We start from the raw sequence: 26,889 nt of genomic DNA, 5'->3' as shown, positions 1-26,889 counted from the left end.
ACTTAATTTCTCTGAGACTCAGTTTACCCCTTTGTCAGATGGTTTTCTGAAAATTGAATGAGATTATGTAGGTGAATGGAGCTGAATGGGGCCTTCGAGGTCCTAGAATCCACCTCCTCCTCTCATTTTAATGAAGAAGGCACTGAGGCCCAGAGAGGGTTGGCAGGATCTCCAAATCCACTACAGTCCATCATACTATATAACCATAAAATACTGTATAAATGGCATCTGTTATTTAGACAAGACCTGTGATGTTTATCAGTAGAATATTCTCAAATGAGGAAACTCTCTACCAGGGCAGGTTGACCCCTGTTCTATAACTTGTAGCCTTAAAGGGGTAAAAGGAATGAATGCCTGTCAGTTGGGAAATAACCTATAAGTTGTGATCTGTGAATGCAATGGAATGTTATTGTGCTGTGAGAAATGGAGGGAGTGGTTTCCAAGAAACCTGGGAAGACTTGTATGAACTGATGCCAAGGGAAAGGAGCAAAACCAGAAGAACAATGTATATGGTAACAACATTGTAACAACTTTGGAAGACTTAAGGACTCAGACCAGTGAAATAACCAACCATAAATACAGAGGATGAAGTCAGCCTGCACAGAGAGGCATCGGAATGAGGGGACATGACTACTGTGGGAATTTGTTTTTCTTACCTATACATGTTTGTAACAGGAGTTGTGGGGGGGGGATAGGGCAGTGGGAGAGAGAGAAGATAGGGTGGCAGCTGGGCCTATGGAACAGCCACCAAAATCAATGGTGAGACAGCAGTGATGTGTGTCCTTTCCTCCTCCCCATAATAATAAGGAGCTGGACAATGGGATCACTAAGCTCCCATCCATTTCTGACATTCTGGGGTCCTAAGAGAGAGGTGGCACACAGATCCTGGAGCCTGAGACTGGGAAGCAGGTGGCTCTTCCCCAAACCTCCTGGAACATACATGAGGATCTCAAAGTAGCTATCGACAAACGAGGTCCAGATGAACAGACGTCTCCTCCAGAAGTACTGAAGCTGCCCAAGACACAAGAACAAGAGAACTTGAGAGAAGCCTCTGGACCTCCAATCAGCCTTGTGACCAAAGAGGCCTCTGACTGTCCACTGTCCTGCTGCGGACGCTTCCTAGTAAAAAGTGGTTGGTAGCTGCACTCCACTGGGGATGAGGGAAAATGTCAAGGAAAGGAAATCCCTGCCATAACCACCCTCCTTGAGCACAGGTTCAGAAATTGGGCAGGGTCCAAAGAATCAGACAGCATATAGCATCCTAGAACCACAGAATATGAGAGATCAAGAATTTAGGGATCATCTAGACTAATCCCCTCTTTTTATAGAGCAGGGGAAACAAGGCCCAGAGGAAGAGGAATGGCTTGGACAAGGTCACACAGTTCCTTAGTGGAATAGCTCTAGCTAGAACCTAGTCTATTGACTGAGAACCAGGCCTGTGCTTCCTTCGGTTCCAGACATACTGACCAAAGATTCTGGGAAGGTTTCAGGGTCAGCCTATGGACTAAGAGATCTTCCAGACCCTAATCATTCATCTCTGAGACCAGGCTGTCTTTCCTGTCTTCTTCCTTCTCCTCCCCCCACCCCCCAACCACAATCCAGTGAATGTGTCCTTTCCTTATGTACATTCTTTCTCTACTTTCTGCTTTGTCTCCTCCCTCTTTCTTCACGTGGGAAGCTGCCCAAGAGCAGGATTATTATTTATATCTTAAGGTATATATGCTCCCATGGAAAGAATATTGGGACAAAGAGTCAAAAGAACTGGATTCTTGTCCTTACTTTGCCTCCTACTAGTTGCATGACATTTGATTTTTCTGGGCCTCAGATACTTTCTCAGTAAAATAAAGGTCTTGAACGGGATGACCCTGACCTTCCTTCTAGTTCTGACACCTGCAGGTAAGGAACCTTTTAAACAATGGTTTTTGTCTGGGAGGGCTTGGGAGAAATTCTCTGTGGACTACATCCCCTAGAAGGTTGTGCGTGTGGAGGGGGTGCAGCCCCTGGTGTGTCCCCCACATCTATTCTAGGATTACATTGGCTCACTATTGAGCAGAGTTGCAGGAGCAAATATTTCAGTAAATTTGTGGAAGGTGTGAAATTCAATTTTAAAAGCATTTATGAAGTATCTTATGATGTGCCAGGTACTGTATAAAGGCAAGAAAAAAAAGAAAGTAACTCTGTGCTTGATTAATTTACTTTCTATTGAGGGAAAACAACATGTACATAGACAATTCAATATAAAAGATAGACCAATTCTGGGGGCAGACACCAGGTGGGGGTGGAGGATGGATGGTGATCACAATAGGTTTTCTATAGAAAGCAGCATTTTTCCCATTAGGATACAGATGCTAACGATCATGGCCAGGTAATTTGAAGCCTGGGCAAGTGCTCGTGTCCACCACTAACCAGTGGCTATGTGGGAGAAGGAAAAGGTACTCACCTGGCCAAAGAAGAGATAGATTCCCCCAAAGAGAATGAAAATGTGTCCTATCAGCAGCATTGAGTTACCCACTGTTGGTTTCAGAGGAATGAAATTCTAGAGAAGAGAAATCCAGAGCTCTCCTCAGGTCTCTGGTCCCTTTCCTCCAGGGTTGGCTCTCTCCCTCTCCCTCCTATTTCCAATCTTGATCCAGAGGAGGAACTCATGACCTTCTCCTTTCCTTACCATAAACCAACTGTCCCCTGCCCCAGGCCACTCTCCAGCTTCCCAAGCCTTTTCCTATCATCTTTCTTTCTTTCTTTCTTTCTTTCTTTCTTTCTTTCTTTCTTTCTTTCTTTCTTTCTTTCTTTCTTTCTTTCTTTCTTCCTTCCTTCCTTCCTTCCTTCCTTCCTTCCTTCCTTCCTTCCTTCCTTCCTTTCTTTCTTTCTTTCTTTCTTTCTTTCTTTCTTTCTTTCTTTCTTTCTTTCTTTCTCTCAGTACTGTGCCTCCCTTTAAAAAAAGCAGCCTTCCCCCTTCTCCTGTAGATGTACTACTGCAGCCCTGTATCTGAGGTGGAAGGGGGCTCAGAAGTTGGCTAGTTCATGTGTATTGGAATTATATACCACACAAATAGGCATCCAACCTCCTGTGCAATATACTGGAATATTGCCAAGACAATGTAATAGAGAAATGGTCATCCAATCTCTCAAATAATAGGTTGGAATATTGCCCAGGTAATATACTCATAGGAGGTCACCCAACCTCTCCCTCCTCCAGGCTGAGACTTTCCCTCTTCTACTAGAATTGTCTTCCCTTCTTTCCCCTTCCTCAGGTCCTTTTTTCGGGGTATGCCCTCACCTTCCCGAGGATGGGCTGGTGGTAGGTGACAGCTGTGAATATCAACATATACAGAAAGTAGGAAACCAAATTGAAGCGAAATCGGGGGACCAGTGACTCCCATTTCTCCTGCAGTAGCTTGTTCAGAGGCTCCAAAGTCACCATCTTGTGTCGATTCTGGGACCCAAGGGAAAATACAAAAGTGAGGCATTTGCAAGGGGATGATAAGCAACCTGAGGTCCAGGAAGATCCCAAAGTTCACTCAGCCCTGAGCCTTCTGGCCCTGGGAGCACCCCAGAGGATGGGCAGCCCCATTGGGAGCCAGTGGAAGGGTGGCCAAAGCTGACACATTCCCAATTGCCCTTGGAAGCTCATTGCAGGTTGGGATTGTCCCATTCTCTATACTTGTATCCCCAGCACCAAGCATATAGTAAGAGCTTAATAAGTGCTTATGGACTGATGATAGTCTTCAGAACAAGGGCTCTGTATATTCATGCAAACATGGGAAATCTGCACCACAGAAGATTTCACATCTGCAATGCTGAACTAGGGATTAGGGGGAGAACCACTGAGGCAGATGGAACATCTTTCTATGTTTTGTGCTAGAGCAAGAATTACATCTGAACCAATAGCTGGAGAAGACAATTGGATTTAGAGCTAGAAGGAATCATCCAGGCCAGGGATCATAAAAATTTTTGGTCTCAGAACCCCTTTACCCACCTAAAAATTGAGGACCCTTCCCAGCACGAGCTTTTGCACATATGGATTATATCTATTGATATTTATTATGTTAGAAATTAACATGTCTTAGCATCATTATGCAAGTAGTTTTGACCTTGAGGACTTCCTGAAAGGGTCTAAGGGACTCCAAGGGGAGGGTCCTTTGAGATCTACCGATCTAGCCCAACCCTTTCATTTTACGGCGGAACAGAGAAGTTAAGAGACTTCTCCAAGCTCACGCAGTAAATATGAAGCAGAGCCCAGACTTGAGCCCAGGGCCTCCAATGCCAGCATTACTGGTCTTTCTATAACAATAACTCATGTATGTATATGTAGAATCCATATAAGATTGCATACCATCTCAGGGAGAAAGTGGGGAGGGAAGGGGAGAAAAACTAAGACTTATGGAAGTGATTGTGGAAAACTGAAAATAAATAAATTAGTAATTAAAAAAAACAATAACTCGTGTATCCAGCCATTTCTTGCCATTACAAGCCCCTTTGCAATCAGTATCTCATCTGATCATTATGTGTCCAGGGTAAGATAATGATGACAGCCATTACAAATAATTCTTTGGGATTCCCATACATTACATGATTATCTGTCTTGTATTTTTGCTTGTGGTGTCTCCCATTACAATGTAGACTCCTTGAGGACAGGGACGATGATGCTTTGCACAGTGCCTGGCACAGAGTTTACACTTAAATGTTTGTTGACTGACTGACTGACCGATGCGTGAAAGTTCACATTCCCTGCAAGGCAAGTAACTCTCATTTTTCAGGGTGTCCCAAAAGTCCAAGTGTAACTTTCAGATTGAATAGGCCTCACTCAGACTTTTGGGTCACTCCATACACATGAGGAAGCTGAGCCTTTGGGGGAAGGGATCAGTCTGAAGTCACGAAGCTGGTAAATGGTAGAATCACTTCCTATAGGGGTCTTAGAGAGAAGGTGATGTCTGCAGGGTCCTTGAAGGACAGGGGAGTGGGAACAATATGGGAGAAAGAGGGCTGATTGGGAGTCAGAGCATTTGGTCTTCAATCTCAGCTCTGTAACTGACTACCTGTGTGCTTGGGCAAGTCTATGTACCTTCTCAGGCCTCAGTTTCTTCATCTGTTAAATTACAATATTGGACTGGATGACCTCTAAAACCCCCTCATATCCTAGATCTAGGAGCCAAGATTTTTAAATCACTCCATGTCCTCATCTACACATAAGAGGGTTGGTTGGCATGGCCTCTGAGGCCCCTTCCAGCCTAGATCTAGCACCTTATATCACTGAACAGGGTTGCAGAAGTATTGGAGGGAGAGGAAGAAAGGGTGGAAGTGGGATCACTTAACTTCCATTAGCCTCAATTTCCTCATCTGTAAAATGAGGGGGTTGGACTCAGTGAGTGACCTCTAAGGCTCTCTCTCCATCTATGAGTCTAATGCAGTGCCTGGTCCTGGGTGGCCCTTGGGAGGCTGACTAGTCTACACTAGCATCCCTTGGGTACCTGGCAGCAATCTCTGGAATGTGTCTGGCACAGCTATGGCAATAGCTGGTCTTCTCACTCACCGGGGCCTTGCAGCCAAAGGCAATGATCTCCAGCACTGAGTTCTCCTCACAGCTATCCACAGAGGACAAGTCATAGAGTGACACCTGGACGGGCCCGTATGTCCACTCAGTGAACTTCCGGGAGAGGTGCTGATACTCCCCAGAGATCTCCCGCTGCAAAATGTGCTTGAAAACCTGGAAGGGAGGACATTGGGTGAGTCCTGGGACTTTGCTTCTTCTCTTTTTCTGTTTTTCTTTCCTGAACAATCAGTCTTCAGAACTGGGCTCAGACTTTGGGGCCATGAGCCAGGGCTGTCCAGAGGTTGGTCTGCAAAGAGCATTTCAAAGGATGGACTTGGCAGGGACCACTGCTATGTGAACTTAAGAGCCTACAATCATGGATTCGGAGCTGAAAGGGAGTTTAAAGGCACCTGATCCTATTCCTTTCTACAGAAGAGGAAAGTCAGACAGGCTGTGTAATTTGCCCACCACCACACAGCTACAAAATGGGTAAAGTGGCCCAGTGGATAGAGTGCTAGGCCTGGAGTCAGGAACAGAAAGTGAGGCACAGCCCTCCCTCCCTTAAATCCAACTCACACGTAAGTCATGACATCACCTCCTGATGCCAGGGTCTTCTTCGAGAACGAAGGACAACCAACAATAGGAAGACCCAGCCTGTCAAATCCAGCCTCAGATACTCACTAACTGTAAGACCCTGGACAAGTCACTTAACCTCTGTCTGCCTCAGCTTCATCAACTGTAAAATGGTAATGCTGTGAAGACCAAATGAAATTATATTGATAAAACACTTAGTAGTACAATGCCCGGCACATAGTAGGTACTATATAAATGTTAGTTATTAAGTGCTTTGGATGAGTCACTTGTCCTCTGGGTCTCTGTTTCCTCTGGAAAATGTGAGGTTTGGAGCTTCAAGATCTGCTTCTCCAGCTCCCTGATTTTCCAGGGAGGAAGTGACTGCCCCAAGGTCACATGGATAGAGCTGGGACAAAGCCCAGGAAGTCTAATTCCTTTCCCTCAGAGAGAGGTGTTCATGAGCGCTTGAAGACATGTTCAAATACCTGCATGACTATCACATGGAAGAAGAATTTGAAGTGGTCTTCTTGGCTCCTGAAATCACAGGAGTCTCAGAGATCCTCATTTTCCAGATGAGGAAACTGAGGAACAGAAGAAGTTAAGAGATTTGCCCAGGTCATACAGGTAGTAGGTGGTAGAGTCAGTACTTGAACTCAGTTCCTCTGACTTCATATCCAATGTTCTTTCCCATGGAGGAGCCCCAGAAGGAGGCTGAGGGGAGGCCAATTCCAGTTCGCTATTAAGGAAAACTTTCTAATAACCCCAGCTGTCCCCAAGTGGAATGGGTCTCCGTGGGAGTCAATGGATTTCTTCTCACTAAAGACAGAGGCCAGAGAATGCTTTGTGGGGATGCTACAGAGAGTAAAATTGTAATGAGCAATTTTTGTGCCTATAGCAAATCCACACAAAATATACAATTAAATTAATTTTGTAAGACAAAGTCAGTTGGGACTCTAGGACACCAAAAGATCTCTTTTGGAGAAGGGGTGGAGGGGGCAGATTCTCTGGCAGGGTTGGGGAACCTGCAACCCTTTGGCCTGCACTTGAGGACCTAGAAGGCCACAAGACCACAGGTTTCCCACCTCTCTCCTAAAGTATGGTCCCTAAAGAAGGAAGAATGATGTCTGTTAGCTTCCTACTTTCACCATTTATAAGTAATAACATAGAATAGAATTTAAATAGAATCAAAGTTCAATTATTTCTGTAATATAAATATAATATAATTAGCGAAAGGTAATATAAATCAGCAAAAAGAGCACTAGTCCCAGAATCAGAGGGCCTGGGTTCAAATCCAGCCTCTGCCACTTACAATTGGTATAACCTTGAATTTCTAAAGTCCCTCCCACCTGTAGCTCCAAAATTATATTAACCTATGATCTCATGAACTTCAAATGTCATATAAATTTCAGCACCCTGGAACAGCACTCATACTGTCTCCCCTTAGTTATAGCTCTGGCAAAGGGGACTGATATTCAAGTACAGCTTTAACCTGATGGCCTATGAGCTCCCTTCTGATTCTGAGATTCTGAAGGCAATGGGATGGGACAGGCAGCACTCACCTCGATCTTCCCCTCCTTTGCTGCCAACTTGAATGGTGTTAGCCCCTGAAGATTAGCAATGTTCTCCAAATTCACAGAGGGGCAGAGGCGGGCACCAACTTGGAGGATGTAGTCATACATGCTGTTCACCTGGGTGCTGTTCTCCACTGAGTCATCCGCAATCATCACCAGGGCATGTAGGACTGTGTTGCCCCAGGTGTCCACAGCCTCTAGGCAGGCCCTGCGGTCGGGGTCAGGATTCTCCAGTAGGTACGACACAATATCCCATTGTCTAGTGCAGGCGGCCAATGATAGAGGCAGCTCCCCTGCAGTTACAAGAAGGGCAGCTTGAACCCTTCTTTTAAGCAAGTGGCTCCTGTTTCCCTTAGGAACCCAAATGTGGGAAATCTCACCTTGTCAGCCTTCCCTTCCCCCTAAACCTCTCTGCTTATTAGTCACCAGGCTACAGAAGCCAATGTTGTTGGGAAATAGTCAAACAGACTGTGGTACACGAAGATAATGGAAATGATGAGTATAAAGAATTCAGAGAAGCATAAGAAGACTTATATGAACTGATGCAGAGTGAAGAAAAAATAGAACCATATATGATGTACCTCCCTTTGCAGAGGTGGAGGACTATGGGTGTAGAATACTACATAGACTCAGATTCCGTTGATGTGTTGATTAGCGCTGTTGAACTGATTTTTCTCTTCTCTTTTTTTTTTTATTAAAAGAGACAGCTTTCCAGGGAAGAGAATGGACTGGGATAACTTAGAAATAAAGGTGATATAAAAACAAAAGACATCAATAAATAAAAATAAAATATATTTTAAATAAAGTTAAATTATTTAAATAAAAAATTTAAACCAAATTAAATTAAAACCAAAAGGTATTAATAAAATTTATTTTTAAAATAACTATGGAAAAAATATGAGAATGCATCTCCTTCCCTTCTATGCAGAGGTAGGAGGCTCCAGATGAGGAGGACTGCATTTGTTTCTCAGATTCAGTTGCTTTTTTCCTCTCTTTCCTATTTCTTTTTAAATGAGGGATGGTTTTCTGAATGGGTAGAGGAGTGATATATTAGGAAATGAAAGTATGTAAAAACCAAAGATATCAATAAAATTATTTTTCATAACTAGGTGGACAGCTACACTGGACTCTGCTGAGTTCAGTTCTCTGGGATCATGTGTTGCCTTGTGTAGTTCGAGCTGTGGCCTCCTTGGAAGCAAATTCTAAGAACTATCTCTGTCCTATTCCTGACCCTCACTTTTGCTTCTCTGCTAGTCTTGATTCTGAACAATCAGATAAGACTCAGAGAGCCACAGGTATATAGTAACAGTGAAGACTTTAAATGCTCAGTGCCTATTTATCCAGTGAATGAATTTAAGGTGTCTGGGTGCCAACTAGAAGAGCTCTCCTATTCATAGAATGCTGCCCCACCCGACCCCCTGATCTGCCCAAGACAAATATATCAATGACATGCCAGGGCAAGAGTCCAGGAGAGACCGGCCCACTCACCAAAATAGAAGCAAATTCCTTGACTCGCTTTCCCAAAAAACCGTCCACTGGCCCTGGCATGGAGATCAGCTCCATTCTCCACCAGCACCTTCACACACTGAAGACTTCTCTTCTCAATGGCAATGTGTAGAGCACTATGACCTGAAGAAACAAAGACAGGGTGAGTAGGAGAAGCCACCAAGGGAGTGCTTGAGGCCGACAGGACCAGTGCATAGACAGTGCTGGAGGAAGGTCACTAGAGCATTAGCCCAAGGCAGGGACAGGGAGAGCATTGAAAGTAAAGGGAAGAGCACAGTTTGGTGTATACATCTTATCCTTCTCATTAGATTAATTAATACACAACCGTTTGTTAAGGGTGTAAGGTATATCAGGTAATTTTCTGAGTTCTGGGTGTACAAGGGCAAAAGTAAGTATTCCCTACCCTTGAGAGGCTTATACTCTAAAATAAGAGACAAGACATATAGGAAAAGGATGACCAGGGAAGGGTGTGAAAAATCTGAGTTCAAAATCTGTCCAACACTTCCTAGTGATGTGACCCTGGGCAAGTCCCTCTGTGCTTTGTTTTCCTCATCTATAAAATAAGGATTCCTTCAGGAAGGGAGTGGGGAGTGAGGGGGGAATAAGGGGGAGAGAGTGGAAAAAAATCTAAGATATATGGAAGTGATTGTTGAACACTAAAAACAAATAAAATAATTCAATTTTTAAAAAAAGAAAAAAAGAAATGGAAGAAATAAGTTAAAAAAAATAAAATAAAATGAAGGTTCTTGCCCTTGGCCATTAAGGTCCCTTCTACCTTTAATTTCATGATGTTACGATTCTCTAAACTCACAGGGAGCGTGAAAGGTAGCACCGTGCATAGGGTACTGGTCCTGGATTAAGGAAGATCTGAGTTCCAATCTGGCTTCAGATTCACTAGCTGTGTGACCCTGGGCAAGTCACTTAAACTCTATTTGCCTCAATTTCCCCACTGAGGTAAAACATGGGGGTAATCATAGTGCTTACTTGCCAGGGGCATTGTAAGGATCAGTGAGATAATAACTGTAAAGTGCTTAGTACAGGGCCTGGCACATAGTAAGTGTGATATAAACATTAGCTATAATTATCTCTTATTATATAGATATTGATTGACATGAGGACATTTTGTCGAAGTTCCTTAAGAGCAGGCATTGCGTCTCATTTATCTTTATCTCCACAGAATTAATGCAGTGCCATGCACATATATGGCAGATGCTTAACACATTTTAAATGAACTGAATTTTTGCAGTACATTGTGATTGGCACCTTTGGGTTTTTTTTGGTCCAGACTTCATTTCTTCACCGCGTGGAGAACCTGGTAAGGAAACTCCTTTTGTCGACAGTGAGACCTTAGGCATGTCATTCTAGCTCCCTGGGTCTCTGTTTCTTCAATTATAAAATGAGACCGATTAGATGACCTCAAAGGTTCATTCCAACAATGACCCAATATAGCTGGCAACTATTCTACAAGAATCATGTTAAGAGAGTTACCTGGGGGTACTGGGAGGTTAAGAGATTTGTCAGGAGCCACCTAACCAGTATGCATCTAAGGAGGGACTTGAACTCAGGTCTTCTTACGTTGAGACTAGCCCTCTATCCTCTCTGCCCTTTGGTCTGAATATGTTATCGTTCAGTCATTTTTCAGTTGTGTCCGACTCTCCATGACACCATTTGGGGTTTTCTTGGCACTGGAGTGGTTTGCCATTTCCTTCTCCAGATCATTTTACAGATGAGGAAACTGAGGTAAACAGGATGAAGTGACTTTCCCGGGTCACACAGCTACTAAATGCCTGAGGCTGGATTTGAACTCAGGAAGATGAGTCTTCCTGACTTCAGACCCAATGTTCTATCCACTGCACCAGTTAGCTGCCTCTGTCTGAGCATAGTAGCTATTTAATAAATTCTCAGCCAGTAAATGTGTGAATGAATCTTATCTTTGGATCATTCTTATCTAGAAAGTTTTTCTAGAAATTCTGTATAGCAAAATGTTCTGAATGCCTTCTTCCAGTTGTTTAGATGCCTCATTATCCCTGGTGTTTACCACATTAATAGCAATTAATAAATTTTATTCATCCATTCATGCTTTCATTCAGACATTCATTTATTTATCCATCCATCTATTAATCTGTTTATTCATGCATCCCTTCATTCATCATACATTTATTCATCCATCCATCCTTTCATTCACTACACAACCAGCCCACCTCCTTTCCCACTCATTATCTTTGATCTCTTTTATACTATTTCTCAGCTGCCAGTGTTCATTGGGAACATGTCAAAGCTTGTTCATACCCACCAAGAATGTCTCCATGACCTTGTGGATCACCTAAGATTTTGTTTTCCTGAGAGCACAGCACTTGATTAGTGAAAGCTACCAGAATATTGGTATCCAAAGGATGAGCTTTTATAACATCTGGGGGGTCATTGCAGGACCATCCAAGCACCATCCAATATGGTTGATTTTTGCATACTTTCATTTCCCAACAGCTCCCTCCTCCACCCACCCAGGGAGATGATCCTTTCAACAAAAAATAACAACAATGCACATTTTCATCTGAGCAGCGGGAATGTTTGACCCACTTCCTTTTGCCAGTATGGAGGGTTAGATCAGCCCCTTACGAATGCCTATAGATTTCACTGAAAGGTTATTCTGGTGCTCCAGGAGTCAATAAAATGATAAGACCATAAATCTGGAGCCGAAAAGGTCCTTGGAAGCCACTCATTCCTCACACAGATGAGGAAACTGAGGCCCAGAGAGATGGAGTCACTTGCCCACAGGTCACATAGTTAGTAAGTGTCTGAGAGGAATCTGAACCCAGGTCGGCTTGGTTCCATACACTACAATTCCCTTCCTTCATATCTGATTTGATAGCTGCCAAGTCCTGTTGGTTCTGCCCGTATAATATTTTTTTCTCAGTTCCATTTTCTTCTTTCATTGTAACCACACTAGCTCAGACCCTTATCACCTCCTGCCTGGACTATTACAAAAACCTGATTTCTCTGCCTCAAGTCTCCCCTTTGTACAATCTATCTCCCACAAAGCTGCCCAAATAACCTTCCAAATAACCACCTTTCAGCTATACCCCCAAAGAGATCAAGGAAAGAGGGGAAAGACTCCTATATACAGAAATATGTATAGCAGCTCTCTTTATAATAGCAAGGAACTGGGAGCTACAGGGATGCTCATCAATTGTGGAATGACTGAACACATTAGGGTATATGAATGTAATGGAATACTACAGTGTTGTAGGAGATGACGAAGAGAATGGTTTCAGAGAAACCTGGGAAGACTTGGATGAACTGATGCAGATGAAGTGAGCAGAGCCAAGAGAACAAGTGGTACAAAGACAACACTAAAAAACCAAAAACAAATGTTAAAAATTGTTATCATATGTAATTGGGGGGGGGGATAAAATATAGTTTTCAAAATGACAATCATTGGTCCTATGATGAAATACAGGACAAGGTAACCATTGACCTGAGAGAAGAAAGGATGTAAAATGTAATCAATTCAATAAAATGTATATTTTTAGGTATTACTGTAAAAAAAAAAAAAAGGACAAACAGTTTTGAAAGAACTAAGAACTCTGATCAATGAAGTGATCAACCATGATTCCAGGGGATAGACGATGAAGAACGGTACCCACCTCTTGACAGAGAGGGGATGGAAGACTTTCCCTCTCTATTTCTATTTCTTTTCATCTTTGTTTGGGGATTTTTATCTTCCATCATGGTTCAGCTTATGTTTTCCCACCTCTCCCCTGAAACCTTCCCATATTCCCTCAAATAGTGACACTTACTACCTTGTTTCTTGACAAGGACAGAATTTGAAGTCACATTCTTGGACTCCAAAGCCAGGGCTCTTTCCACCATACTACACCACCTGCTTGAAATGATCATGCCCCAAGATGATGACAAATGCCTTTTGGAAGCATATGTCTCCATGTTTCATGCCTCATTGGAGGCATGAACACTTAGCAGAACATTAAACCAAAAGTTGTCTCTGTGGCTGCATCTGTCATGGACCCTTGTCAGATTTTAACATATGTCCCAAGTAAGGAGGCAATTTGCTTGAGGAAAGCCTTGAACGCACCACAGAATCAAATATGGTTTGCGTAAGTCAACAAACAACAGACATTCAAGATTTCAATAATCTTCCCTTGGCTTTTTAATCAGTTATATGACTGAAAGTGTGTTCTGTTTTGTGATCCCTTCCTTTGCCTTCATTAGGAATTAAACTTGACCAGATTCATTAAGTGCTTAAGAGGCCAGGAAGCTATCTTTCCTGGCTTCTCTTGGCCCACAGAGTGGCTGGTTCTCCATAGTCCCATCACCAATCCCCTTTGGCACAGCACCCCATCCTTAGCCCTCAAGGAGACCAAGGGACTCGTCAATCAGTAGCCTCTGGTTACTCTTTAAAGTGAAGGGCCAGAGTATTTGTTTCTCCCCATAGATCCAAAACACCCATGCTCAGCTTCCAAACCAACCTTCCTACGTATACATCAACCACCCTCATAAAGATCTTATAGAGATGAGAAAGCAAGCATGTGAGTCCAGAGTTGTTTTCTGTCCGAGAGAGTCAATTATGTCTTTGTTGAGGTTGTTTCGTGTTCAGTACGCTCTCTAACTCTGTTCTGAAAGGCAGAAGTCACAAGGGTGAGGCCTCCGGGCAGATTACGAACCTTGAGCTTCTTTCCTGTCTAAATCTGAACCATTAAAGTCACAGGAGATTGCAGTAGATGGTGATTATAAGTTCCTCATACAATTTCTCTACGTACCTGATTTAAACAAGTTAAAATATGAACCATTAATAAATAAAAATGAATTATAAACCATAAATAAATAAAATATTAACTATGGATAAAAATAAACTATAAATAAGTAAAAAAAATATAAATAGATCAAATATAAGCTATGAATAAATAAAATAAACTATAAATAAAACATAGACTAATAAATTTACAGCTGAATGGAATTATAGAGACCGTTTTACAGTTGAGGAAACTGAGGCAAACAGAGGTTAAGGGATTTGCCCAGGGTTACACAGCCATTATGCGTCAGTGAGGGGACTTGGATCCAAGTCTTCCGAATTCCAAGGCTGGCTCTCTATCCACTATACCGCACTCTCAAAAGTTTGGTATAAATGTGGGCTATTATGATTTCTAGCACACGTGTAGGAGGCTACAACATATGAGCAATGAATGAGAAGAGCAATGACTTGACAAGTGGCCTGTAAGATATCATCAAGGAAGTCTATGATTGGAAAAGGGGATGATAGCATAACCATATCTTATCATTTTGCAAGGGCCGCTAGATGATGGGGTGGATAGAGCAACCAGACCTGGGGTTCAAATCCAGTCTCAGATACTTCTTAGCTGTATGAACCTGGGCAAGTCACTTAACCCTGATTGCCTGAGAAACATAGCGAGAACAGCATACATAATGCCCATAATGACAGAAAGAAGACAGGGGAAACCTATAATGTCAGATCTCAAATCAATCCAACAACCAATCTTTATTCCAGAGGACTGATGAACAAAGAAGTGGTAGCCTGCAGGTACAGAATAGGGCATGCACTGTTAAATACGGTTAATGAGTCAGTTTGTTTTGCTTGCCCATACTTTGGTTCTACTGAAGCAGGGGAGATGATGGGAAATGGCTTCGTTGTGTCTTTCCCAACGCATCAATAAAATATTACTTCCCCATAACAACCAAATCTAGGAAACCCTGTCCCTAAAGCTCTACATCATGAGAAATATGTCCAGCAGAGATGCTGAGCCCTAGATCCCCCTCCCAGAGGTGCCCCTCACTCTCCAACATGCTAGCTCTACAGATGCCATGCTCCAGGAAACACCTTGAGCTCCAGCTGTTTGGAAAACAGCCTCTGATTCCTTGGTCCAGGGCCTCTGCCCATCAGCAAAGAGTCTGAGACCCTACTTAATGGTAATAATAGGTAATAATATTTAGGGGCAGCTAGAGGGTGCCATGGCGCATTGAGCACCGAGTCTAGAGTCAAGAAGATTCATCTTCACAAATCTAGCCTCAGACACTTCCTAGCTGTGTGACCCTGGGCAAGTCACTTTATCCTGTTTGGCTCAGGCTCCTCATCTGTAAGAGGAGCTGAAGAAGGAAATAGAAAACTGTTCCTGTATCTTTGCCATGAAAACCTCAAAATGGGATCATGAAAATCAGACATGACTGAAAATAACTGTACAACAACATTATAAAACCTAGGCTTACTATATTCTTGCTTTCAAAAGTATTCCCTCTCTGATCTCACTTAAATCTCCCGACACATCTGTAACATAGATAGGATTTTCTTCTCCCCCATTTTATAGTTGAGGAAACAAAAATTGGAAAAGTAAGCAACGGATTGGAAGTCAAGCAACCTGGATTCTAGTCCCAGCTCTGCCACTAACCTCCCTAAGTGACATTTCTTCTCTCTGAGCCTCAGTTTCACCTTCTGAAAAATGAAGGGATTCAACCTGACAAGGCCCCTTCTGGCTTAAGAATTCAGTGGTTTTGTGGCTTACTTAAGGCTGCCAGATCAATAGTTAGTGATGGACTAGGGGTCCTGAAAACCAAGGGGTCCTGACTTGACTTCCAGTTATGTCTGTTATTCCCCTGCCTTCACCCTTACCTTTGTAGTAATCCCCAGTGCACACGGCCTTGATGAGTGGCTGGGGGTTCCGGGTGGCCTGGTCGATCTGCAGCAGCGGTAAGATGCACTCATTCATCCCGTCCCGGAGATTCAGCACAGCCTTCATCAGGCAGGTTTTCCCAGTGGAGGCGTCTATCAGGGAGGTTGGGAGGTGAAGGGAGAAAGAGAAAGGAGTCAAATGCCTGACCTTCATGCTCTAACCAATTCAGCCTCACCCTTGCTAATACTGTAGTGGTTTTCCATGGATCCAGTGGGATCACTCATCCTCAGGACCAATCAATCAACAAGTCCCTCTTGAGCTCTATGGTGTACCTAGGCCTGTGTCAGGTCCCTGCCCTCAAGGAGCATATTCTAGTTAGAAAGATATGACTCTAATATGTGAAATAATTTGAAAACATTATAGGATGATAGGGCATTCAGTCTTTGAATATGTTGTATAAATAGGAAATCTTAGACAGGTTGAAGAAAGCTGGGGTAGTCAGGGAAGGCTTCCTATAGGAGGCATAACTTAATCTGGGTATGGAAGACTGGGGAGGGACGGGCACTAGACATGTGGGCAAAAGTACAAAACCACCAATGAGCTTGTCATTAACCCAGTGTGGTAGCACTATCCCAATCTTTCCCCCCAGGTAAGTCATGCTGTTTGTTCGTCCTTCGTTGCCGAAGAAGACCATGCCATCAGAGAAATAATGACATGACTTGCACTTGACTTTGTTTTGAGTGAGGGAGGGCTGTGCTGGTCACCAGCTTCACTTATCCTCCAGAGCCATCTGAATCCAGTGACCAGATATTCATCAGGATGACTGAATATGACCCAGGATGAGGCAGTTGGGGTTAAGTGACTTGCCCAAGGTCACACAGCTAGTGAGTGTCAAGTGTCTGTTTTCCTTAAATGGTATTGAATTCACACTTGAGTCTTGGTTGACTCAAAAGATTAAAGTTGAGGCTGTTAACATCACTTCCTAGTCACCTGGATCATAGATATAAAGTTGGAAAGTCATTGAGTCTAACCCCCACATTTTACAGATGAGGCACAGACCAGTTAAGTTACTTGCCCAGGCTCACACAGCTAGTTCACAGAACAATCGTCCACAAATTATAATGTTTTAGTGTTTATAAGGACCCCTTACTATGAATTCTTCTGGTACTCTTCACCCATCCAATCTGGGACCCCCAGGAGACTGACTTAAAGATAAGGCAGAACAGGTGGTTGGCTCTGGGCTCAGCACTGAGAAAGGAGCTACTGTTAGATTCCATTGGAGAGTTCAACTTTTCAGATACTGCCACTTCTCCCATTGATGTGGGAAATAGATACTATTGATATCAATGTACATGGTCGCCTGTCACCAGTCCTGCATCCAAGTCATCACAGAAGGACCAAGGTTAGACAAGGTTAGAGCTGTAACTAGGGCTGGGCCATCGTGGCTTTACTTCAGGACACACACATATTAAGATAGGATAGCCCTTCTTCAACAGCATAGAAGCAACTTTGCTTAGCACCTAGTCAGCAAGAATAATTAGATAAAGTAGGAAGTGATCATGGGTTCCTGGATCTCCATCTCCTCTGTCATTGGGGCCTCATGTCCTGGATGCTTCCCTTTATTTTCAACTTAATGAGTCTTTAAAAGTTGATTTGAGAGAATATTTGCAGCTTGCACCAGGCAGGTTTTATGAAATTTGTCCCCCTCGCACATATACACACACCAAAATTGCTGATTACAACTCCGTGAATACTCATCCATCCTATTTAGAACCTAGAACCTGGAAGATGGACAAAGCCCCATGCTGACCATCTCAGAGTCCTTTGGCAACATTAAAACAGAGTTTACTGTCTGACCAGCAAAAGTAATTAGTTACACTAGGAAACTGGCTTGTGATATACTTCCTCCTCGCCATCCCTGGGCAGCACCCAAGTGAGCTCATCCCTGGCCTACCCTAGTTTCCTGTCTTCCAAACCACCAGCACAGCCTCCCCAAGCAGGAGCTGCCCTATAAGCTTCCCCCTGTGCTCTCCCTGAGTGCAAAAACTGCTAGTAGCACTTGGGGTCCATACCTGTGAATTCAGAGTCCGTGAGATACTTGCTGGTCAGCATTAAGTACTCCAGCAAACCATTCAGGCTTTCTGGGTCTCCCCCCACAACTGCATTGAAGATTCGGTCACGGGTGAAACGGTTTGGATCCGATGGGCTGCCAAGGAACAAAGGAAATAGGGGATAGAGGAGGTGATTAAACCGAGCCATGTCCCCATCAGGAACAAACTCTGCCCCTGTTCTGAATTTGGCTTCAGAGGCCCCACTACTCACCCTTGACTAGACTACTTCTAAGGTCCCTTCCAGCTTCAACGTTCCATGAAGCTAGTTAGATGCCAATCCTTTCTGCTCTGCCCCAACACCTTAGACATATTTGATCTTCCCAGTATCAAATCTGATGTTGCATTTTGTAGTACTGATGACTGAGTCAGAATCATATGGTTGATTTAAAGCTGGAAGAGGTCCAATCCTTTCATTTTACATAGGATTAAACCAGGAGTGGGGAGTCTATGGCCTCGAGGCCACAGTCTCCCCATCCCTGGATTAAACCAAGGCCCAGAAACATCAGGAGAAGCACAGGGAAAGTCAGTATCCAGGACATGCTAAAGAAGGAGAAAATCTGGGCTAGGAGGGCTATCAAGAGCCCATGTGAGAAGAACATTTAAGGCCTTTTTTCTAGTGCTCTCTGCCCCCACCCAAACTCCCAATTAATGTGCCCTCTTCAGTCACCTCCTTGACTGACCAGGATGGTCCTGGGGATAAGGACCATGGGATTTTAAAGCAAAAGGGGTGTTAGAGATCTGGTTGGAACTGTCGCATCATGGACCCATTGGGCAGTGGTGAAGACTAGAGATTGGTGCTCAAAATAATATTTTTTAAGTGCACAAAAGAAAGTGTGTAGGATTATCAACATCAATTATCATATCCAAATGTAGTTAATGAAATATTTTTAAATGAGTTCACAGAGTCCAGGTTAATAATTTCCAATCTAGTTCCATTTTACAAAGGAGAAAAGTAAGACCCAAAGAAATGATTTGCCCATGGAAAGAACTTCAGCTGCCATATAATCCAACCCAGGAATGCCCATTAAGATCAGTCTGATGCCCAAGCTGTTATCACACAGAACATTCTGCTTACCTGGGACCTAACCCCTTCCGGTAGTTGAGATTAACTTTGATCTGAGGAGCAAAGTCCTTGCTCTCCTTCTGGAAAGCCGACTCCATGGGGGGCAGCTGGTCTCTAGATCCTCTTTCCCCTGTAGTGGCAGCAGCAGCTGATGACCCTCCTTCTTGGTCACCTTCTGTGGTCTCCAGCCGGAAGGCTGGCCCTGTAGCTGGTTCAGGCATCTTGGGGCGGAGGAGGATCCCCTTGTCTTATCTCTTCTTGGAGGTTCTCAGGATCTTCCCAAGAGGTCACCTTCAGAAAGAAAGAGATAACAGGAAAGTTTTGCAAGGCCAGGCAAGAACAGAGAAAGAAACAAATGTTATACAAGGTCAGGAGTGTGGGCAAAACCAAAGGGTACCATGAGGAAGCAGGACAGCCAAGGCCAGCCTGGGAAGTGATGGTTAGGGGGGGAGGGAGATGAGTCTTAGAGGCAGCTTGGTAGAGTGACTAGAGAGGTGACCATGGAGTCAGGAAGACCTGGGGGTTCAGGGCCTGAGTCTGCCACATGTGTGACCCTGAACCTCTCTGAATCTAAAATTTACCAAGCCTAGATTACAATTTATGCTGTAATACCAACATGGTAAAAACAATTTAGAAAAACTTAAGAACCCTGATCATTCCAGAAGACCAATGGTGAAACATGTACCTAACTCTGAGGGGGATGGATTAACATGTAGACTGAAGCACACAGTTTTTTACATGGACAGTATGAGAATTTGTTCTATTTGACTATATTTGTTTGTTATAAGAGTTTTAGTTCATTTTTTTCTAGTGGAGTGAGAAGTAGGAAGGGGAAAATAAGTGTTTGACAATTAAAAAAAATAAAATAAAGACCCTAAGTTACAATGTCAGGGTTCATTGGTATTGGTGTAGATTTTCCTTATCAGGAATTCCCTATACCAATGAAATCACAGGTCTGCCTCCCTTCTGTTTAGGTCTATATCCATGTCCATGTCCATACCCATGTCTACATATATTATATGTATATGCATACAAGCACACACATGTGTACATGTATACTACTTGGGTCTTTGACCTCAATTTTACTTGAACTAAGGAGAAGAGGGCTACCTTAATGAAGAGAAAAATTTGGGGTCCATGTGATTTGAGATTGGCCCTGTTGCATCTACCTTTATCTCTGGGGAGGAAGATCCTGAAAGTGGAGTTGAAGACCCCACAGGTCTTTGATTAATAACTCTGAATCACAATCCCTTGACTTAGAGCCAAGGGAGTATAGGATGTTGGAATGAAGAGGCCGAAGACTTGGATTGGGATCACGGTATCCTAGATTTAGTTTCAAGCCTATTATTTTGTAGATGAGGAAACAGCATCCAAGGAGGGGAAATTACTTTCTCAAAAAGCAGTAAGTGGAAGATGTAAACCTTACGAATAAGTCCCATACCTTAGGACTTTCTTAGATGTAGGGGGGTGGCAACAGCTAGTAACTCTAGTTCAGTTGTTTCAGGCTCTTCGTGACCCCATTTGGAGAGACTTGCCCAGGGTCACACAGCTAGTAAGTATCTGAGGCCAGATTTGAACTCAGGTCTTCCTGACTCCAGGCATAGTGCTCTACCCACTGTGCCACCTAGCTGCCCCTAATTTGTAACTAGTAAAATAATAGCAAAATGTTTTACTAAGACAGGCGAGGTCTAGGAGGCTGACTAGTCAGTGTCTATGGTACAAAGGGGAGGCAGGAAAGGCAGGGCATAGAAATATAACCAAGATCTTCCCCAAAGCACCAAGGCCAGCTATAACTTGATGTGGGGGTGAGGGCTTTGGATTTGCTGTGGGAGGAGCAGAAAGAAAACCATGGATTTGTTTGGAGATTAAAAAAAACAAACAAATCTGGGGCAGCTGGGTGGTTCGGTGGATAGAGTATCCAGGATAGAGTCAGGAGGACCCAAGTTCCAATCTGACCTCGGACACTTACTAGCTGTGTGACCCTGGACAAGTCACTTCACCTCGTTTGCCTCAGTTTCCTCATCTGTCAAATGAACTGACAAATCACTCCAGTTTGAAATAACTGAACAACACAAGTGCCTCCAAAAATTCAAAAAAACCCCAAACCACGAGGATTTTAACCCAGGTTCTGTGACTCTACCTCAATGTCCTGCTTTGATCTGTTGTTGAAGAGCTCTGTCTCCTTTGGCAGGAAGACACAGCCCAGCATCTCTAACAAGAGGGCTTTGAATTTTAATTTAATTGCGCGATGAGCTCTTTTAGTTTGAGCCCAAAATTACATCATCATCACCATCATCATCATCTCAGACATTATGTAACCCTGCAGTGGCAGTGACTTGTTGGAAAATGGGACTTCTGGGACAGCCTTGGGAAGATTTCTGCAAGGGAGAATTTGGGAGGTGGTGTGGGGAAGTCACCATCATTGAGAACACAGGATTAAGTCTTGGTAGTACTTTATGGATTATTGAAAGGCAGTGTGTTATAGAGGATAGAGAACTGACCTTTAAGCCAGGAAGACCTGAGTTTGGGTCCTGCTTCCAGCATAAACTGACTTCAGGACCCTGAGCAAGTCACAAAACCTCTCATTGTTCTAGACAACTCTTGAAGACAATAAATTGCAGAAAATTGCTGACCAGGCCTGAAGTCAGGAAGACCTGGGTTCATATCTGACACTTACTAGTTCTGTGACCTTGGGCAAGTCCTTTCACCCTGTTTGCCTCAGTTTCCTCATCTGTAAAATGTGCTGGAGAAGGAAATGGCAAACCACTCCAAACTCTTTGCCAAGAAAACCCAAAATGGGGTCACAAAGGGTCAGACATGACTGAAATAACTGAACATCAACAAGCTGATCAGTATTGTTGAAGGGAATTTCCTCACCCGGGAGTTCCCTGGGTCTAGTCCTTCTCTCTTTAAGACTTTCAAAGCATTTTACATATGTGGCTTCATTGGATCCTCACAGAAGCCCTGACCCAGGTAAGAACTATTTTTTTATTCCTATTTTACAAATGAGGAAATAGGCTGAGAGAGCTTAAGCACCTTCATCATCTATCTATCTCTGTCTATGCCTGTCTGTCTCTTTATATGTATATATATATATATATATATATGTATGTATGTATGTTTACACACACACACACACACACACACACACGTCTGTCTATCTGATTTCAAGTCCAACTCTCTATCCACAAATTAACAGAAAGCCTACAGAATAGAAAGTCCAAAGTCACTGATAGCATGAGCCCCCACTAATAAAATGAAGCCTGGCCATTGGTCTCTCCCTTCTTTCCCCACCCTCCTTTTGGCCAGCTTCGGTTAGCTCCTCATCTGGTTAAAGGGACAAATTGTAAAGATGGACTGTATCCTTGTAGGACTCTGCTCATCACTACAGGAAGGAAAACCCCCCCAGTATTTGTGTCACATTTTTTAAGTTTCTATTTTTAAGAAAAGTTTAGTTGTTAATTTAAAAAATAAGTTTAGGAGGTTTTTTTTAGTTTATGAATAAAAATAATGTCCTGAACGATTGAATGCTCATACATTCTTTCCATTGCATCATACCAACTCCTTATAAGGTCCAGTTCTGAATCTATAATACAGAGTATAACGGATCAGAGGCTGCGATGGGGGCTGTAACCACAGGCACAGTTTACTCCTGGATGATCCCACTTTCTGGTTCTATTGCAGCTGTGGGCAGGACTTTCTAGTAATCAAAATCAAGGCGATGACAGTAAAAATAAGGGAAATGGCGCATGTTAATTAAGGGAGATGCTCTGAGGTTTGCAGATTACTGTATAGACTGTCCCCTCATCTCCTAGGAAGCATTCACTTTATCTTGTTTATGTGGAGGAAGGTCACAATACCTTAAACCTGGAGCTGGCAGGGAAGGGAAGGCTGATTGGGAATCCTATACCTGGGTCTACCACCCTGATCAGCTTTATTATTATTTCATAGAACATTCCAACTTGGAGGTCTCCTCGCCAGGATGCTGGGCTGGAAAGATGCTTAAATTTGATATCAGAGATCTTGAATTCTACTTTCAGCTTCCTGAACTAGCTGCCTGACCTTGGGCAAACCATTCCCCACCTCCCATTCATACCTCAGTTTCCTCATGAGTCCAACAAGAGAGTGGGGGAAACAGTGTAGACAAGATACTTTCAAAATGAGTTCTATATCCTACCTAGATCCAAACCAATGTCTTTGTTAGATAGATGGGGAATTCAGGCCTGAAGAGTAGGGACATTGTCTGAGACGAGCTACTTGGGGCCAGAGTCAGGACTAGACCCAGGGTTCTTTTCACTATATCCCACAAACTCCCTTTTCTAGCTTTCTCATGGCTGAGCAAGCTGTGCCATGTGAATGGAGTGGAAAAACATTTCTCCATGCTTTGCCAAATAGGTTGGATGTAAGGAAATTACCTTTGATGGAAGAAGATACTTCCTAACTATCAAAACTGTTCAGAAATAAACTGAGCTGCCTTGGGAAGTGAGGAATTTTCAGCAAAACTCCGATGATCATTTGTGGGAATGTTGACCAGGGGATTCTGGGCCATTGCACTAGATAGCTTCTGAGGAGCCCCCCCTTCTCCAACTCTAGGCTTCTGTGATTCTGGGATGAGCATGCAGTAGGAAATAACAGAGATAAGGAATTCAGAGAAACATGGGAGGATTTTCAAGAATTTATGCAGAGAGAAGCAAATAGAGCCAGAACAAGATACGTGGTGACTGCAGTGAGGAGTTGGCAGCTAGGGGATGCAATGGCTACGGTGCCAGTCCTGGAGGCAGGAAGATCCCAGTTCAAATCCAGCCACATAAACACTTACTGTCCATGTAACTCTGGGCAAGTCATTTAATCTGTCTGTTTCAGTGTCTTCATCTGTAAAAAGAGGATGATAGCACATACCTCCCCAAGGTCGTTATAAGGATCACATGAGCTGTGTAACCCTGGGGAAATCGGTTAACCACTGTCTGCCTCAGTTTTCTCGTCTGTAAAATGGGGATAATAATAGTATCTGCCTTCCAGGTTTGTTGTAAGAATCAAATGAGATAATACTGGTAAAGTGTGTAGCACAGTTCCTGGGATACAGTAAATATTACATGAACATTAGCTATTATAATAACTATACACTATTAATATTAATTCACAGCATATAATGCATAATATCATATTGTATATATCATAAATAGTATTAATATTATGTAATACATCGTTAATAATTATATTATTTTGTATTAATAATGATAATTATAACAACACAGTATGCTAGTATTTTAATGTTATATTATATGTAATATGATATAATCTATATTATTTCTATCATATAGTTTATAATATATTATAAACATATGCATTGTTAATAATGTTATCTATTAATATCTTATGTAAATGAAGATGCCATTAAAAGGAAGCCAGCTTCTGTGTAACTGAAAAGTCCCAAACAACCCTGGAGAATCAGAACAGAGCAGGAGACATAGCTTTGTTGCTGACAGAGAGGTGGGGGCTCCTGGGGCAGAATGCTGCATCCATCTCCAGGTTAGGAGACTGTGGCATTGTTACTTTTTTTAACTGTTTTTTCTTTTTTATAAGGGGAGGTTCCATTTTGGGATGTGGACGTCTAGAAATGATTGTGATGGAAAAATAAAAGGAAACAACAAAATAGTTTTTTTTTTTAAATGATCACTTTTTGGGAATCTGTTCCAAAACCTGTTCTGCATCACCAGTCTGGGGAACCACTGAGTCCTTCTGTGGAAACCTGGACAGGCCCTAAAACCTGTGGGATGATGTCACCAAATAGAGAAAAGTCATTAGCAGAGAGGTAGACTGGTGGAGTGGAAAGAGAGCCTCTGGGTCAGTCAGACCTGGGTTCGAGTCCTACCTTAACCACTGGTTTTATGACCCTGGGCAGGACATGCCACCTCTCAGTGCCCCTGGTTACTAAACTATATTAAAATATCTCAAACTCCCTTAAGTGACAGAGCACATGTAGCTCTGCATAGGAAGAGGGTGTACCTCACCAGGAACTCCCCACATGCTGATGAAATGGAAGGCTTGCTTATATATACTTATAAATATGTGCATATAATGTGTGTGCACATCAACATATATGTATGTACATGTATGTTACATGTATATCTTTTCAGAGGTCATTGTGAGAGCTGGAGCCCCCCCAAACTCCCCAACCAAGTCTCCAAGGCAAGCTCCAAGGTCCCAGAGTCCCCAGCCTTCACTCGGCAAAGCACTGGGCACTGACCATCAGCTTGCCCTGCCTCGTTCCTGCCTGGGCCCCTCCATAAGGCCCTCCTTAGGGCTCTGTGTCCCACATAAGGGAGCTTCCTGTACTGTATAACGTCACCCTCAGGGGCAAACTGAAACCACAACCGTCACGAGGGCAGGGTGGCTAGGCCTTCTGACGGTGGGGAAGTAGATTTTTCTGATTCCTGCTCCCAGAGTCTCTCACCCCTACTCAGTTCTGGGTGGGAAGTGGGAAGTGGGGGAGTGGGAAGCCTCAGTCCACCAGAAGTCAGGGTAGGGAGAGAGGGGATGAAGGGTAGGATGAAGACAGGGAGGAAAAGAAGAAAAGAGAGGGTAGACAGCAGGACCAGGGCAGGGAGGCAGGGGTAGAGAAAGGGAAGGAAAGAGAGACGAATGGGGAAAGGACTTGGGACAGGAATGGGGACACAGGATGGAGGACAGCCCAGAACTTGAGGTGGAGCTAGAGACAGGTGTCAGTAAGAGGGACAGAAGCCAGGGAGAGGGATGTGGGCGAGGCAGAGCCCCCAGGGCTCCCCCAGACCTGGGTGGGGCTGCCTTGCTCACCCAGTTAGAACGGCTTCCTTGCTGCAGCAGCCGGTGAGCATGAAACCTTGATTCATGGCCCCTTATTACCATAGGCTCTTGTCTTCTGGCTGGTTGCCGGAAGGATGGCTTCCTTTGACAGGCTGGCCTAGCCCCTGAACCTCCTCTCCATCTCCTGCTCCCGGGAGCCTCTGCTTCCTTCATTTTGCCCCCTGCACCCCACTTTCCTGACCCAGAGCCCCGCCCTGAATCAGGCTGAGCCCTCAGGCATCAGCATCCACCGGTCTCTCCGCTGTACTGCCTTCTCCATTCTGACATCTGCTCTAGCCTCCCCCTTCTCCATCTCCGTACTCCCTACAAGGAATTCATAACTGTCTTTAGCAGGTCTCATGCCAAGCCAGTCTCAATGGGAGCAAAGGGTCCTGAGGTCTAGGGAGGACAGCCCCACCCTGCTCCTCCTCCCCAGCCAGAAATACAAAGAGAGACCCCCCTCCTCCTGATCCATTCCCCTCCACTCCCCTGCCCTGACACCCATGCATTTGGAAGGTCCTCTGACTCAGCTGGGACACATTCAGAGGAATGAGAAGAGCCTTAGTTACTTACCCCAAATGAGTTTGCACAGCTGCCTGCCCTGGGCTGGGCAAGGAAAAGGAGCACTCCTGGGTTCTGAGAACAGGTCTCCTGGTCAGGCTCAGAAAGAGCCTTGGCAGGGCTGGAGATCCACAAGCTGGACTGGGATGCAGTAGACTCGGGTCATCTGGAGAGGGAGTAAGACAGAGCAAGGAGGAGGGGCGGGGAGGAGAAGCTACAGGAAGGAGCCTCCCCTAAGGGGTGTGTCCTATCTTGGTTCCCCCCACATAGACTTGAAGGCATACTTACTGTCCTACTCAGGCAAGTCTCCTTTGGGTGATAAGGAGTTAACTCTCTCCTGCCTGGTCAGCAGATGGACCGATGGCACTCCAAAAGCCAAGAGTCAAGGTGACTCAGACCCAGCCCAATGGGAAGAAATAAAGATGACTGGCAGCCTGCCAGAGCTTCTGGGAAGAAGCCACCCTCCAACAGGGTCTTGGGACCAAGGTGGCACCTACCAGTACTGCATGCTGGT

The 26,889-nt window shown here is 43.9% G+C and overlaps 1 protein-coding gene across 1 annotated transcript in view; it reads right to left on the bottom strand.

Annotated features, from left to right (window-relative positions):
- The window catches only part of TRPV2 (transient receptor potential cation channel subfamily V member 2), a 42,884-nt gene extending 16,320 nt beyond the window's left edge, over nucleotides 1–26,564 (bottom strand). Inside the window, exons 1-10 of the mRNA XM_072640060.1 lie at nucleotides 26,388–26,564; nucleotides 19,005–19,283; nucleotides 17,891–18,024; nucleotides 15,818–15,970; nucleotides 9,163–9,303; nucleotides 7,663–7,967; nucleotides 5,531–5,704; nucleotides 3,278–3,433; nucleotides 2,441–2,536; nucleotides 941–1,011 (exon numbers count right to left, since the gene is read on the bottom strand). Coding sequence (XP_072496161.1) covers nucleotides 941–1,011; nucleotides 2,441–2,536; nucleotides 3,278–3,433; nucleotides 5,531–5,704; nucleotides 7,663–7,967; nucleotides 9,163–9,303; nucleotides 15,818–15,970; nucleotides 17,891–18,024; nucleotides 19,005–19,213 — 1,439 coding nt within the window. The 5' untranslated portion in view covers nucleotides 19,214–19,283; nucleotides 26,388–26,564. The remainder of the gene's footprint in view (nucleotides 1–940; nucleotides 1,012–2,440; nucleotides 2,537–3,277; nucleotides 3,434–5,530; nucleotides 5,705–7,662; nucleotides 7,968–9,162; nucleotides 9,304–15,817; nucleotides 15,971–17,890; nucleotides 18,025–19,004; nucleotides 19,284–26,387) is intronic.
- Between the last annotated feature and the right edge of the window lie 325 nt (nucleotides 26,565–26,889).

Source organism: Notamacropus eugenii, chromosome 2 (assembly GCF_028372415.1).
Source record: "Notamacropus eugenii isolate mMacEug1 chromosome 2, mMacEug1.pri_v2, whole genome shotgun sequence".
NCBI classification, from domain to species: domain Eukaryota; kingdom Metazoa; phylum Chordata; class Mammalia; order Diprotodontia; family Macropodidae; genus Notamacropus; species Notamacropus eugenii.
This window is presented reverse-complemented; position numbering and strand designations above follow the sequence as displayed.